General features: G+C 38.1%; 2 protein-coding genes across 2 annotated transcripts; both read right to left on the bottom strand.

Moving 5' to 3' along the window:
- On the bottom strand, positions 1-1887 carry LOC21408650 (berberine bridge enzyme-like 13). Its single transcript, XM_010100233.2, has one exon. It carries the CDS (start codon positions 1811-1813, stop codon positions 176-178), a length of 1638 nt encoding a protein of 545 aa, XP_010098535.1. The 5' UTR covers positions 1814-1887; the 3' UTR covers positions 1-175.
- A 6842-nt stretch (positions 1888-8729) lies between these two features.
- On the bottom strand, positions 8730-10848 carry LOC21408649 (berberine bridge enzyme-like 21). Its single transcript, XM_010100232.2, has one exon. It carries the CDS (start codon positions 10792-10794, stop codon positions 9151-9153), a length of 1644 nt encoding a protein of 547 aa, XP_010098534.1. The 5' UTR covers positions 10795-10848; the 3' UTR covers positions 8730-9150.
- Positions 10849-14596: the final 3748 nt, after the last annotated feature.

The following is a 14596-nucleotide window of genomic DNA, read 5'->3' as shown; positions in this document are numbered from 1 at the left end:
TTTTAATAAACATCCACAACTTAAATAAACATTTTCTATGACGCGACTACATATATAGGAAGATGCACAAGACAATACATTTTTCCCATTCACATCTCACGAGTAAAAAAACTTGATCATCACCAAAACACCATATTGTATAGCTAGGCAAACCAACTGATCTCCAAAACACAAATCAAGCCGAATCAGAGCAACCCATGCTTTGGGAAGACGGGCGCGGAAGCGGCGGAATGCTTTGTTCATGCCTGAAGAAGTTATCGGGATCAATCATGGTTTTAATCAGCACCAACTTGTCAAAGTTATCCTTGAAGTACTTGTTTCCCCAACCACTCGCCTCTATGAAGTTAGTCTCGTTCTTCTTGTTCATCCCAAGGTCAAGATCTCTGTAATTCACGTACGCTTGCCTCGGAAACCTCGAAACATAAGGAGCCATGTAATCATAAAGCTTCCTAATCCAGTTCATGTGCTTTCCTGCGTCTCTCTCTCCATCTTGCCACAATGACAGCCACTGGATCATGAAAACTGTGCCGTTTCTGTGAGGGAAAGGGATTGCGGACTCCGAAATCTTGCTCATCATTCCGCCATAAGGAGTCCAGATTGTCAACGGAGAGTCTTCCTCCATCAGCTTCTTCCACAGACCCTCGAGCGCGGTTTCGGAAATCGGTTCTGTTACGAAGTCCGATTTCGCCTTGAAGAAGTTCTTGAATGTGGATTTCCCCTGGAGAAGAACTTCGGGTGGAGTTCCGGTCGGAAAGCTTGCGATGTAGAGGACGGACTCGATCCAACTCATTTCGACGCAATCCTTGCCTGTTAAACCCAGTTCGGGGAAGCTCTGTCGTATGATTTGCAGAAGTTTGTCAACTCCACCAAGAAACAGGCCTTGGTAAGCAGTGACAATGGTTTTCTGACCTTTTTCGCCGGCGTTAGCCACTTGTATAATGGCCCTAATAAAGAGATCTTCGTCAAGCTTGTCAACAACTTGTTGCCACTTGTGAAGAACCTTTGTACCTCCTTGTTCCAAAGTTTTTGCAACGGTGAAAACCGTCACGGTTTCCGGAACAGGAACGAGTTTAATCTTCCACCAAAGAATGATGCCAAAGCTGGCTCCTCCGCCGCCTCTGATCGCCCAAAACAAGTCTTCTCCCATGGCCGCTCTGTCTAGAATTTTCCCGTTAGCGTCGACAATTTTCGCATCTACAACGTTGTCAGCGCCTAGGCCGTATTTTCTCATCATAGAGCCATAAGCTCCACCAGTTATGTGCCCGCCAATGCCTAAACTCGTGCAAAGCCCGGCTGGGAACCCGTGTACTCTGCTTTTCTTTGCAATTCTGTAGTAAACTTCACCAATAGTGGCACCGGCCTGTATCCATGCAGTGTTTTCTTCGACGTCGACGGAAACTACTCGAAGATTCGAAAGATCTACAATTATGAAAGGCCTTTCGATCTCGGAAACGTAAGAAAGGCCTTCGTAGTCATGGCCTCCGCTTCGGACTCTCAGATGTAGTCCGAGCTGTTTGGAGCAAATCACGGAGGCTTGGACGTGGGAATCATGCAATGGCGTGAAGATGAACTCGGGTTTCGGCGCTGATGGCACCAAGTAGCGGAGATTTTGTGCGGAAGATTGGAGAATAGTAGTGAAGAAAGTATCATTTGCGGCGAAGAATATTGTTGAAAGTGGAAGAACAGAAAGGTCGGAGTTAAGGGAGACACATTGTGCGAAGGTTTCTAGTGTTGAAGCTGCTAATGAATATTCAGAACATTGAAGGAGGAGAAACATAATTATTGCTACAGACGGTTTGATCCAAACCGCCATATTACTTTGCTTTCTTTGAGTTTCTCTCTCTGTGACAAAGAAATGGTGGTGCTAAGTAAAGAATGTTTAACCCTTTTTATATGGAAATATATGGAGACATTGAGGTAATTATTTTTCCAAACAGTCTACCTGAAGAAACGTTTTTGCCAACTTATAATGTTTCTTGAATAAAATTAGGTTGCCTAGAATTAATCATTATGTCTAATGCTGATCTTTCTTTTGAAGCAACAAAGTAATAATATGTATTCCGTTCGCTAATCAAATCATTTGTCCAATTTTTCGTGTCTTAAATGATGTCTAACCAGTCATATTATGTAAAATTATTTAATAGATTTAAATAACAAAACCATGAAAAAGTAAGTTAAAAAGCATTTCAACTATTTTAAATGAAATGTTGTATTTGGGAAACTTTTTATTTTAACAATCATTCGTTTGCCTAATAGGGAGATTTAAGGAAATAAGCAGAGATGAAAATAAGAGTGAATGCTAGAAATAGAAAATTCCTTGGGATCAAAGTGAAGAAAAGGCTTGTGTACGAGTAACGTGACGTTTCAGATATAATGATTTCAGTGAAGATAAAATGACGAAGCTGCCACAGAATATGAAAAACTCAAACCGGCCAAGGGCCATCAATTATATGTCCACTGCTTTATAAGACTCTAAGAGCAAGTATTACATCGCTTTTACGCTTTCATTTGCGGCTTTTACGTTGATCCACGCAATGATAATGGTGCTTAACATATGTAGACAACTACTTGTTGCTTCACGCTTTCAAGTAATGAGACATTTTGCGTCACTACTAAGACCTTTCTGTAAACTATCACTTATCTATAAGTATAACAAATTTACATTTTTAGGGAAAAAGAGAGGTAACAAGTGATGAGATCATGTGCGCATTGTTATTTTATTAAAAATCTAGTTCTCAAAATGACGACTCTATTTTTTTTTTTTTTTTTTTTTTTTTTTTTTTTTTTTTAAAATTTTCATTTTTTTTTTTTTTTAAAAAAATTTTTTTAAAAAAAAAGCCCTTTTTTTTTTTTTTTTTTTTTTTTTTTTTTTTTTTTTTTTTTCTGCTATAGTCACACAACAACCATGACGGAAACGCTTCAGCACCACTCCAAGAATCAGGATCGGTAAATCCCACAGTATCACAAATCACGTTCTTAACAACTCTCTGCGTGTGCGGTTTAAACTCGAGCTGCCACTGAAATCCACTGCACAAGAACACTAAAGAAATGTGAAAATAGAAGACAAGAGAGAGAGAGAGAGCAGGAAAATAATACGTAATTATGTTTTGATAGGTTCACCTTGTATGTTGGATGTGAGTCCTATTTGTTCACCCTTTATTGTCTATACATATTAATAAGTTTGAAAAAACGCTACTGTAGCGAGCTATAGTAAATCTATACATATTAATAAGTTTGAAAAACGCAATTGTAGCGAGCAACAGTTAATTCAACGAAATCGCGCGTTTTGGTTGAAACGCATATTTTGGTTGATTTATCGGATAAGTTGTGTAATCTGTAGTGTTCAACAAAAGTTTTATGATACTTTTTGTTTGTACTCGATCCAATCTGTTCCGCTTCCGCTATAGTTTTCGTTTGAAATCGTTTCAGAAACTGACAGGAAGATTTCATCCTTAATCGACAATGGAACAGGGAGTTTATCTATAATACCTTCTTGCCAATTGATCAAGAGGTTATTTTCGGCATCCCATTAGGAAAGGGAGCTCAACAAGATGAATGGGTTTGGCATTTTGACCTTAAAGGCAACTGCACTATTAGATTGGGATATCGACTAGCCATGGAATTGAAATCAGAGCAGAGTGGTTTAAGTTGTGGAGCCATGCGTTGTGAGAATGCAAAGTTTGCTCGTCAAGTACGAGATTCATGTGCATTATGGCCAAAACTAAAATTTGGTAGATATGCTTTGAATGATTGTTTGTTAAGTGGAGTCGTCTCGCTTCTCAATCTGACCTCTAGCTGTGCGGTATGGCGCGGGCCATTTTGACGGCTACGCATCATTTCATTCACGACAAACTGTAGAGATCTCCTGTCGATACATTGGAGCTGGCTGGGCGCATGGTGGGGGACTACCAAAATTGCAAGGACGCGGACGAACCATCTATGGGATCACACATTCAGAGTACCGTTAAATGGACGACATCGCTCTAGGGGTCGTTGAAACTTAATGTTGATGCATCTGTTGCTGAACGTTTGGGCTTATAGGGGCGGTTGTTGTGATCAGAGAAACCGCAGGTGTGATCTTGGATCCTACTTCCCTTATTGTTGAGTGTTTAGCTCTCTGGAAGGACTTATGTTTGCGAGATCCTGTGACTTGCAGATCGATGTTGCTGAAGTTGATGTTCTTCGTGATAAGGAAAGATTTGCAAGAGGCAAAGTCAATGACAGATCACAAACAATTAGCAATGCAATCGTCTAACACTCAGAGCAATCTCTTTGATATTGGGTCTTCCAAAAACAATAAGGAAAGTTCCATCACGTAATGAAATTAGGATATGTCAGCATTTATTTGATTGATTTGTAATAATATCAAACCACTTGTGTATAAATATCAATGAAATCAAGGAAGGTTGCATGCTTCCATTTTTCACCAAAAAAAAAAAAAAAAGTTTTTATCAAAAAACTAACTCTTGTTGTGGTGCAGATGAAGAAATTTTTTGTCCAGGTGACACTATAATGGAAGAAAATAATGGCATGCTTCAAAGAACACTCAGAGAAGAAGTTTCCATGGAGCAAAACAATGATCTTTTGGAGAACAATGATGTTATTCATTCTGAGAAAGAATCGTCTTTGCCAAATGACAATGCTCTTGAAACAAATGGTGTAGCAGAGACGCCTTCTTCAAATGCTGTCACCGAGCGACCTCACAGAATTCGACACGCACCAGCCTATCTGCAAGATTATGAATGTAATCTGGCTCATCACTCTACAACTCCTACAGAGCCAAAGACTTTTCGTTCAGCTCTTAAAGATAAACGCTGGATAGAAGCAATGCATGAAGAACTACAAGCTCTCAAGGACAACAACACTTGGTCTTTAGTTCCTTGACCCGCTAATTCAAATGTTGTTGGGGCCAAGTGGGTTTACAGAATCAAGCAACATGAAGATGGTTCTATAGATCGCTTCAAGGCTAGATTAGTTGCCCATGGCTTTACTCAAGTCTCCGGTATTGACTATGATGAGACATTCAGTCCGGTGGTTCGACACACAACCATTCGAACAGTGATAGCTCTCTCGACTTCACTCAATTGGAGTATGAGGCAACTCGACGTTAAAAATGCCTTTTTACATGGTAATCTCAAAGAAACTGTTTATATGGAACAACCTCCCGGTTTTGTTGACCCACATAAGCCCGATCATGTGTGTCTGCTTTGCAAGTCCCTATACGGTCTTAAACAAGCCCCCCCGAGCATGGTTCGATCGGCTCTCTCGATTCCTGCTTCACCTTGGCTTCTTTTGCAGTAAGGCATATCCTTCACTTTTTGTTTATCGTCAGAATAATACAACAATTTTGCTACTCATCTACGTCGATGATATTTTAGTCACCGGAAACAGTGATTTGTTCGTCACTACTATCATTCAACAATTAAGTGTCGAGTTTGCTATTAAAGATTTGGGAGCTTTGAAATATTTTCTAGGAGTTGAAATAAAAACCTTTGATGGAGGTATCTTTCTCTCACAAGCCAAATATGTACAAGATTTGCTCATACGTACTGGCATGCTTACTAGTGCTACTAATGCTACTCCAATGGCTCTTAAAGACAAGTCTACCAGTTCAGATGATGAACTTGTGGATGCTACAAATTTTCGGAGTATAGCAGGCGCCTTACAATATTTGACACTCACTCGGCCTGATATAACTCACTCGGTAAATTGAATCTGTCAATTTTTCAATCATCCGACTATGCTTCATCTCAAGGCAGTAAACGAATACTTCGCTACCTCAAGGGAACTCAAGATTATGGTCTACGTTTCGTTTCAAACAGCCCCATTTCTCTCTATGCATTCTCAGATGCCGATTGGGCAGGATGTTCTACGACAAGGAGGAGTACTACTGGTTTTTGTGTTTTTCTCTGAGCTAACTGTGTCTCTTGGTGTTCTAAAAAGCAATCGACAATTGCCTGATCAAGCTCGGAAGCTGAGTATCGTTCGATGGCCTCCACTACTGCTGAACTCACATGGTTAACTTTGTTGCTTCGTGATATTGGCATCTCTTTACGCAAGCCACCACAACTATTTTGTGATAATTTAAGTGCTTTATACATGTCTGTTAATCTATTATTTCACGCCCGCACTAAGCATATCGAAATAGATTATCATTTTGTGCGTGAAAAAGTTGCCATGGGCACTCTTGTTACTCGATATGTGCCTTCTTCCTTACAACCAGCAGATATATTCACTAAGCCTCTGTCAAAGGCCACCTATACCTTTCTCAGAAACAAGTTGGTCGTTCAGTCTACTTCCCTCTCCAACTTGAGGGGGCATGATAAGGAAAGATTTGCAAGAGGCAAAGTCAATGACATATCACAAGCAATCAGCAATGCAATCGTCAACACTCAGAGCAATCCCTTTGATATTGGGTCTTCCAAAAACTATAAGGAAAGTTCCATCACGTAATGAAATTTGGATATGTCAGCATTTATTTGATTGATTTGTAATAATATCAAACTACTTGTGTATAAATATCAATGAAATCAAGGAAGGTCGCATGCTTCCATTTTTCACCAAAAACTTAAGAGTGCTTACACTTCGGTTGCTTCAGGCGGTCAATATGGGGTCTATATTGGCTGAAGAGGGAGTTCTAATTGATGACATTCTTGAGCTGTTATCCCGGGATAATAATTGGAATTGTGGCTTTGTTCCTCGAGAAGGGAATTTTGTTGCCCATTTCCAAGTTCTTCTGTTTTCCACTCTATGTTGGACTTTGTCGGAACTAACACGGTTTCTAGATTTGTGACTCCCTTAGTTTTGGCCTAATTCGGCCTAATTCAATAGAAAGCAACTTTCCCTCCGGAAAAAAAAAAGATGGAATTATCGATGATGAAAGCACCCATTTTAATGGGCCAAGTCCAAAAGGCAGAGAAGACCAGGCTAACCAGTGAGTAGTTACAGAGAGTCCATAGCCTCTTGCTAATTTCCGTAATTATATTGCCCCAAAAAAGGTGTAGGTAATTTATATTATTTATAACTTGCTTACACATAAAAAACCATTGTTGCATTTGTTTCAATGGTCAATTATTATGGCAAGTCTCTGATAGTCCCAACATAAGTAACAATTTAACATTCTTACTCTCTACTCCCACCACGCAGGAGGTGGTGTAATTATTAATTATAGTCATCAAACAAGAGCCACGAACAAGAGGAGATGAGTCTGATGACTTACCTAATAACCGTGTCTATGTTTAAAAGATCGACAACTCTTTAGCCCTTCATGCATTTAACGACTTCTTATTTGATGACGTGGTTCATTGTCTTCCACAATTCCTTCGCATCCATCCACTTCGCGTGAAGAAAACATAACTTAACCAAACCACATAAAGTCAAAAAGGGAATCTAGCTAGCCTTTGAAGTGGATCCGGGAATATCGTGTTTTTCAACTATACACACTTAGGATCTGTTCATTTCGCTGATTCGAGTTTGTAATTCGAGTTGAGATGTGATTTTATGTGAGAGTTTTTTACTGTAGCAAAAAAGTTAGATGTGACTGTTTCTGAGAACTTTTTACTGTAGCAAAATTCGAATTCTAAACTCGAATCGGCGAAATGAACGGTAAAAAGAACAATGTCATAGGGCGTCCACGACGCTAAGCACCAAGGTGAGTCTCGCATATGAGATCCATAGGTCTCACGGTAACAAATATCGCATTTTGCGAAGAATAAACAAAATTATAAGTGTATTTGAGAAAAAGATGTGCAGTTATGACCTTTAAACAAACAAATATATCAAGACTCCCACCTTTGATGACACGTTAGGCCTCGACCCTCCTGTCACACTGGAAACGGGACCTGCAGTATAATTAACAGAAAATATCAGAAAATATTGCAAGCTGAGGTTGAGTAAGACGAGCAGAATAACATTAATATCCAATGAAAACAATAGAAATTTTGGAGAAGTTCCCCAATGTGGATATACAAATTGAGAAATTACGAACAAGCCTAAATAGGCCTTAGCCCTTGCGTTAAAGCACAGCACAAGGCTGTTACATTAGCATTTATCACATGCAAGATTTACCATGAAACTAACTACGTACATATTATTATTAACCTTCCACAGAGCACTCCAATTAGCACTCAATAATTAGGAAGAATAACGCAGTAGGACAAATTCAAAAGGTTTTTAGTTGAGGACAAATGTCGAACAAATGGGGTGCAAACACTTGAAACAGGAGTGTGATAAACAGCGTAGCTGAATTTTACCATTCCTGGACTATAAGAAACGTTAACATGCCATAAAATGGGAAATAAATGAAATGTTGGTGTTTATTGGTCAAAACCACAAGACAAAAATCCAAACAAAGTCACATGATGACATGATACAAAAAAACTTACTAATGACAAAGATACCATACAATATAAGACCATACAATATACCAACAAAAAAACTTGCCGACGCACAAGCTTATGTCATGTTACAAATAATAGACGTATGCAAAAGTTGAGAATACAAACGGATGATCCAAAGCCTTTGCAAACAAAAAGTCAACACCCACATGATTTTGGGACCAAGTGTAATAAAGGCCATTGCTTAACCGCGTGAGAGACAAGAGAAAGTCTGTGAAGAGAAACACTTAATGTAGCTTCCATGCAATTTCAATCCAATAAATTGTACTTAAATTCTCATAATTTTATGTCCAATCGTGACATGGTATGTGGATCTTTTTAGTTCACACCTTTATATGATTAATTTGGTCACCAACAATTAATTCAACTCAATGACTTTTGAGCCCTCTTCAAAGTACACAAGTTAGATTTCCAAAAGGGTAAAAAGTCCTTTAACATTACCAAAAGGTGATGTAAAACTAACTTAACAAACAGAACCATCAATCACGCAAGGTTTTGATCGTTGCTGCTAACTAAATTGAATATATTGTACGCTAATTTCCCATACATGTCACATCTAGTCTTAAATATGCTCGACTTGAGAAAGATAAAAAAAACACTTTTGAACGCTCAAAATTTCTGTATTTCACTATATCAAATGGGGTAATTAATTACCAATAGCAACATCACAAAATACCCAATGGAGTAAATCGTTTATTCTAGTAACCAAATATATCACAACTACAACAAGCCGTGTGTGACTGGTAAATTTCCTTTATGCCTTACTTGATAGAGTTGGGATACTCTGTTCATTCCTGAAGAAATTCTCGGGATCAACCGCAGTCTTCACCTTCACCAACCTATCAAAATTATCACTAAAGTACTTGACCCCATAAACCTTCCCTTCTTCATAGCTATTTTCACCAAAACTATTCACCCCAATGTCCAAGTCTCTGTAATTCAAGAAAGCACGTCTAGGATTCTTAGACACGAACGGAGTCATGTAACTGAAAAGCCTTCTTATCTGCGTTGTATAATTCTTCTCCAATTCGGGGCTGGACTCCTCCCAATTCACGGAGTACTGAATTTTGTACAGATTGCCGGCGCGATGAGGAAAAGGCGCATCGGCCGGAGAAATTTCGTTCATCTTGCCGCCATAAGGATTGAAAACAAATCCGGTTTTGCCCAATTCAGTAACCCTCTTCCACAGCCACTCCAACCCGTCTTTCGAAATCGGAGTCTGAACATAATCCGACTTCCTTATCAGAAAATTCGCGGAATCGAGATCTCGGTCGAGCAAAACTTCCGGTGAAGTCCCGTTGTCAAAATTAGCCCACCACAAAACAGAGTCTATCCAACTCATCTCCATACAATTCTCTTTCTTCAACTCCAAAAGAGGAAACTCCTTGTCCAGTAAGGATACAAGTTGATCAGCATTGCCCAAAAACATGGTTACAATCGTCGCTCTAATCGTCTTCTCCGGCCTCCGAACCCGCGAAGTTATCGGCTGAATCAGCATCCTCATGAAAAGCCCGTCGTCCGTCGCCGGCGCCACCTTCTGCCACTCATAAACAAAGTCGGTTACGCTCTGGTTCTGGTCATAAATCCTCTCCATCCTAAAAACCGTAACGGTTTCCGGCACAGGGACAAGCTTCAACTTGTACGACAATATCACGCCAAAACTCGCGCCACCGCCACCTCGAATCGCCCAAAAAAGATCTTCTCCCATGGCCTTCCTGTCCAGAATGTTTCCATTCACGTCGACGATCTTCGCGTCAAGGACTTGATCGACGGCCAACCCATACTTCCTTATCATTTGTCCGTACCCGCCGCCGGAGACGTGTCCGCCGATGGCGACCGTCGGGCAAACTCCGCCGGGGAATCCCAAAACCTTGCTCTTCTCCCAAATTCTGTAGTACAATTCACCAAGCGTCGCCCCGGATTCGACCCAGACGGACTCGTCAGCGACATCGACGGAGATCGATCGGAGTTGGAACATGTCGAGGATGGCGAAGGGGGAGTCGGAGACGTAGGAAATGCCGGCGTAGTCGTGGCCGCCACTGCGGATTTTGAGCTGCAGGCCGATGGATTTGGCACAGATAACCGCCGCCTGCACGTGCGACTCGTGCGAGGCGGTGACGATGAGGAGGGGCTTGTTGGTTGAGGATGAGTTGAAGCGGGCATTTCTGATGTATGCTCGTAGAACTGAAGTGTATGAAGTGTTTGATTGGGAATAGACTTGGTTTGAGACTTGGGATGACGGGTTTGTGTGGTTTTCTAGGCACTGGAGAAATCTTGTGTACAAAGAATTATTGTCATCATATGAGGCTGCGGATGAAACGGAGACATGAAGAAGAAGAAGAAGAAGAAGGAGAAAAGCAATGGTTATGGAGGCTATTGTGTTTCTCATCTTTTGCATCTTTTGGTCGAAGTTTGTGCTCTTTGGCTTGTGTATTTGGGGGGTTTGTGGGCGGTTTATATAAAGAATGGTACCAAGGAAGTTAAGGCTGGGAAAAGGACGGGTTTTGACAACCTCCCTTGTTTTCAAACTGCTCAACTTTTTGACTGGAAAAGTCAGAGTGGCAACTCGTTTATTTTACTTTATTTTATTTTAGTTGACAATCGGAAATTAGAAAAGAAAGAGTCCGGAGAATGGTAGCTTCTTTGCCTTTGGGCGAATATAAATATTATTGTATATGTTAATGGTATACTTGTTGGCAAATTAATTTATCACAATGTATAGTAACGTTAAATTTAGCATTTGATTATTAGTAGCTGATATATTAGTTTTTTCATCCAATGATTATTACATTATCTTTTAAGTTATCTCACTATTAAATAGCTATGACATAAAATAGGCATAACATATGAAATAGTATTAGCATCGCAACACAGAATAAAATAGCACATTAAATATGTCTTTTAATATTTAGAAAATTCTATTTGATTGATATTTTGATATCTGATTGAAATTATTTGGAGGTGAAAATGATGCCATTGCCCTTATTAGATGCTCATGTGGGTCGCATATGGGCCAAACAGTTTTGAAAAACAAACACAAATTATAAAGTTGCGTGAGCCAATTGTAAAAATTTTCAGTTTAGGGGTCCCATGAAAAAATGAATTGTAAAACAATATGACAGTGCAAATCTCGGAAATATGTGCAATAAATCAAGACATATATTATCAAGATCGAGTAAGTTATATTCATATAAGTATGTGAAATACTAATATACATTTTTAATCATTAATCTCAAGTATTTTGAAACATCAATTAATGGCAAATCACTTCAAATATAAGATTTATAGAACAATTTTGAATTAAAAAAATAAAAAAAAAATGGAGTTCGGAGGTCATATATGCCCACATGGTTACCACGGGCATAGGTGCAACACGAACTTACACAAACTAAAAATAAAATCACCTCCACGCGAGGTATGCTGATTGTGTTTAGGGGTTTGCACCCTGGAGTATCGACCTTTACACTCCACTATTGATCAGGTCCTCAAGCAACACAAATATTTAAAACTTTAAAGTCTTGTTCATTTTACTGATTTGAGTTTTTAATTTCAGTTTTATTACAGTTAAAAGGTTTCACAAAAAGTCACATATAACTTTTTTTTTTTACTACGGTTAAAAACTCTCATATAAAGTCACATCTCAGCTTGAATTGAAAACTCGAATTGGTAAACTAAATGGGGCCGGTATGTTCATCAAATTCACGTGGACTATATAGTCTGAAATCTGCTAAACATCCTTAATCATCAAGAAATTGTCCAAGCTAAATTATTTAGATACAAATATCCATCTAATTCCATAAACGATCATATTTGCAAACTCTTTCAAGCCTTTATAAAACATTTAGGGCCACTATAACTTTTACTGCTAAATAAACTGCGACATTTTATTATAGGTTTATTGTAAGATAGTTATAAATAAAATTATCATTTAATTTAGAAATTTCACTATAGCTTTTTGGAGTACAATTTTCATTATTCCTTCATTAATAACGGAGTCTTCTATTATAAATTTTTCTGACATTCATTCGTGACTTGAATCAATAGATTACTATATATCTTATTATTCGGTATTAAGTCAATCAATATATATACTGGGGATGTTATAATAATTTTTTGATTATGCCTAGTTGGGTTGCTAATGGGAAGCTATGCACCGAGACTCCTTAAAAAAAGATTCCTTCAGATATTGCTATGAAATGGGCTTTGGTGATCATTTAAGCCGGAAATAGCCAAGAAGCAAGTTCTATTTTCTACTAGCAAGATAACGATACAAATTATTGGACTAGGTCTTTGTGCCATTTTGTGAATGCCAAACCTTAACGAGTCTAATCTGGCAACATCTCGATTAGAACAAAAAGAAAAGAACCAAAAAAAAAAAAAATCCACCAAAGATGCAGGCATAAAAGTAATAAGAAAAATAAAATAAAATAGGGCGCTAATAATAAGAATTCGCTCTTTGCTAGAAAAATACTGTTTTTGTTTTTGTTTTTTTTAGGGGAGAAAAATACTAATAAAATACGTGATTATTGTATTGTACGTGCAACATGTTGTAAATGTTAGGGATGACAATTCGTGTCACGTGTCGTGTTTTGATCGTTTTTTTAAAATTTTCAGTCAACCCGAACACGACCCGCGACACGAAATTTTTTAAAAACCGCAACACGAACACGACACGACCACTTTACGAGCTGACACGACACGACCCGAAAATGACCCGTGACACGAAATTGACCCGTGAACCCGAAATTCACACGAAAATTGTATACTTTTATTTAGTTTTTTACATATTAGAAATAACTTAAAATTCATAACACACTAAATTACAATAACATCCATTGAAATTAAGCAAATAATAGTATAAGATTTTGAGTATAACTATCATGATATCACAAGTTCATAATAAAATTTAAAATATGAAATGAAAAATATATGTATTTTTTAGTTTTTTACGAGTTACGTGTCGTGTTCGGGTTAGGCGGGTCCAACCCGAAATTGACCCATATTTTTCGTGTCAATTTCAGGTCGACCCAATTCTGACCAGAACCTCTTTTTTCTCAACCCTAACCCGCAAAATCCGTGTCGTTTTCGAGTCGTGTCGTCGTGTCGTGACCCATATTGCCGGCCCTAGTAAATGTGTACAAAAAAGAAGCGACATCTGGATTCTTGACCTTTTAGGGCAACCTTTGTTGGTTACCGAATTGAATTAGGGTGCGGAAGTATCAGGAAGACGGATCGTGTATAATAAAAATTTTTACAAAATCTTTGAGATACTCTATAGATTATATTAATTTATGCACAAATAAATTAATCACATTAATTTATTTATTAAGAACTCAATTACAAATAATATCTGGCGGCCGATTAGGATGATAACTTGAGTTCTTTGACATTGAATAATCCTTGCTCTAAAGCTTTGTGTTTAGAAAACCAATGTCTTCTACATCAATTCCTAGAATCTACGAAGACGTGTGTGTGGGCACACCTGAGACAAAACGGATTAGAATAAACACTCGAATTTTCACAAACACCAACGCATGCACGACGTGGAATTTTTGGAGAAAAATTTCTCCTTCTCACTCTAAGAGAATTTCGGCCAGCCTCTGTAATTAGGGAAAAAATTGTTTCAAAAATTGTCTCGCGTAATTTTCTATCATTCTCTTATTTATAGAGTATAAGTCAAACTTCTAAAAGGAATCCAATCTCTATCTCCAAGATAAAGCTTGTTAATTATCTCCTATTTGAATTTGAAACAAAATCTCACATTCCCTTATCCTTAGTGTGGCCGGTCACCTTAGGGAATTCTCATCCCTGTGTGGCGCCAATTTGCAAATAGGGAAGGAAGAGAAAATCATCCTTTATCCTGTAGTCCAATTTTGACTCAAATTCCAATTTAAGTCAAATTTAAATTAATTTGAATTCTAAATTGAACAACTTATCAAATAAGTTTAAATGGATAAATCTAGATGTGTTCAAATTTAAATTTAAATAATCACATTATTTAAATAATAATTAATTCTCAATTAAGTATTTTCGAGTGTTTAATTTTAAAATTCCGTAATTCTAAAATTCCCATTTTGCCCTTTGTGTCTGGTAGAATTACTAGGACGACGCGGGGACTAATGGACCTATAATCCCGAGCTCCAATAAAATTAATAATCAATTAAACACTTTAATTAATTAATTAATTCTATTAATTCCAA

The sequence above is a fragment of the Morus notabilis genome, unplaced genomic scaffold (genome assembly GCF_000414095.1).
Source record: "Morus notabilis unplaced genomic scaffold, ASM41409v2 Scaffold276, whole genome shotgun sequence".
Taxonomy (NCBI): Eukaryota; Viridiplantae; Streptophyta; class Magnoliopsida; order Rosales; family Moraceae; genus Morus; species Morus notabilis.
Note: the sequence above shows the minus strand (reverse complement) of the source record. Positions and strands in the feature narration are given on the sequence as shown.

Coding starts and splice junctions, on each gene's coding strand:
- LOC21408650 (XM_010100233.2), bottom strand. CDS start 1,813: ATGGCGGTTTGGATCAAACCGTCTGTAGCAATAATTATGTTTCTCCTC.
- LOC21408649 (XM_010100232.2), bottom strand. CDS start 10,794: ATGCAAAAGATGAGAAACACAATAGCCTCCATAACCATTGCTTTTCTC.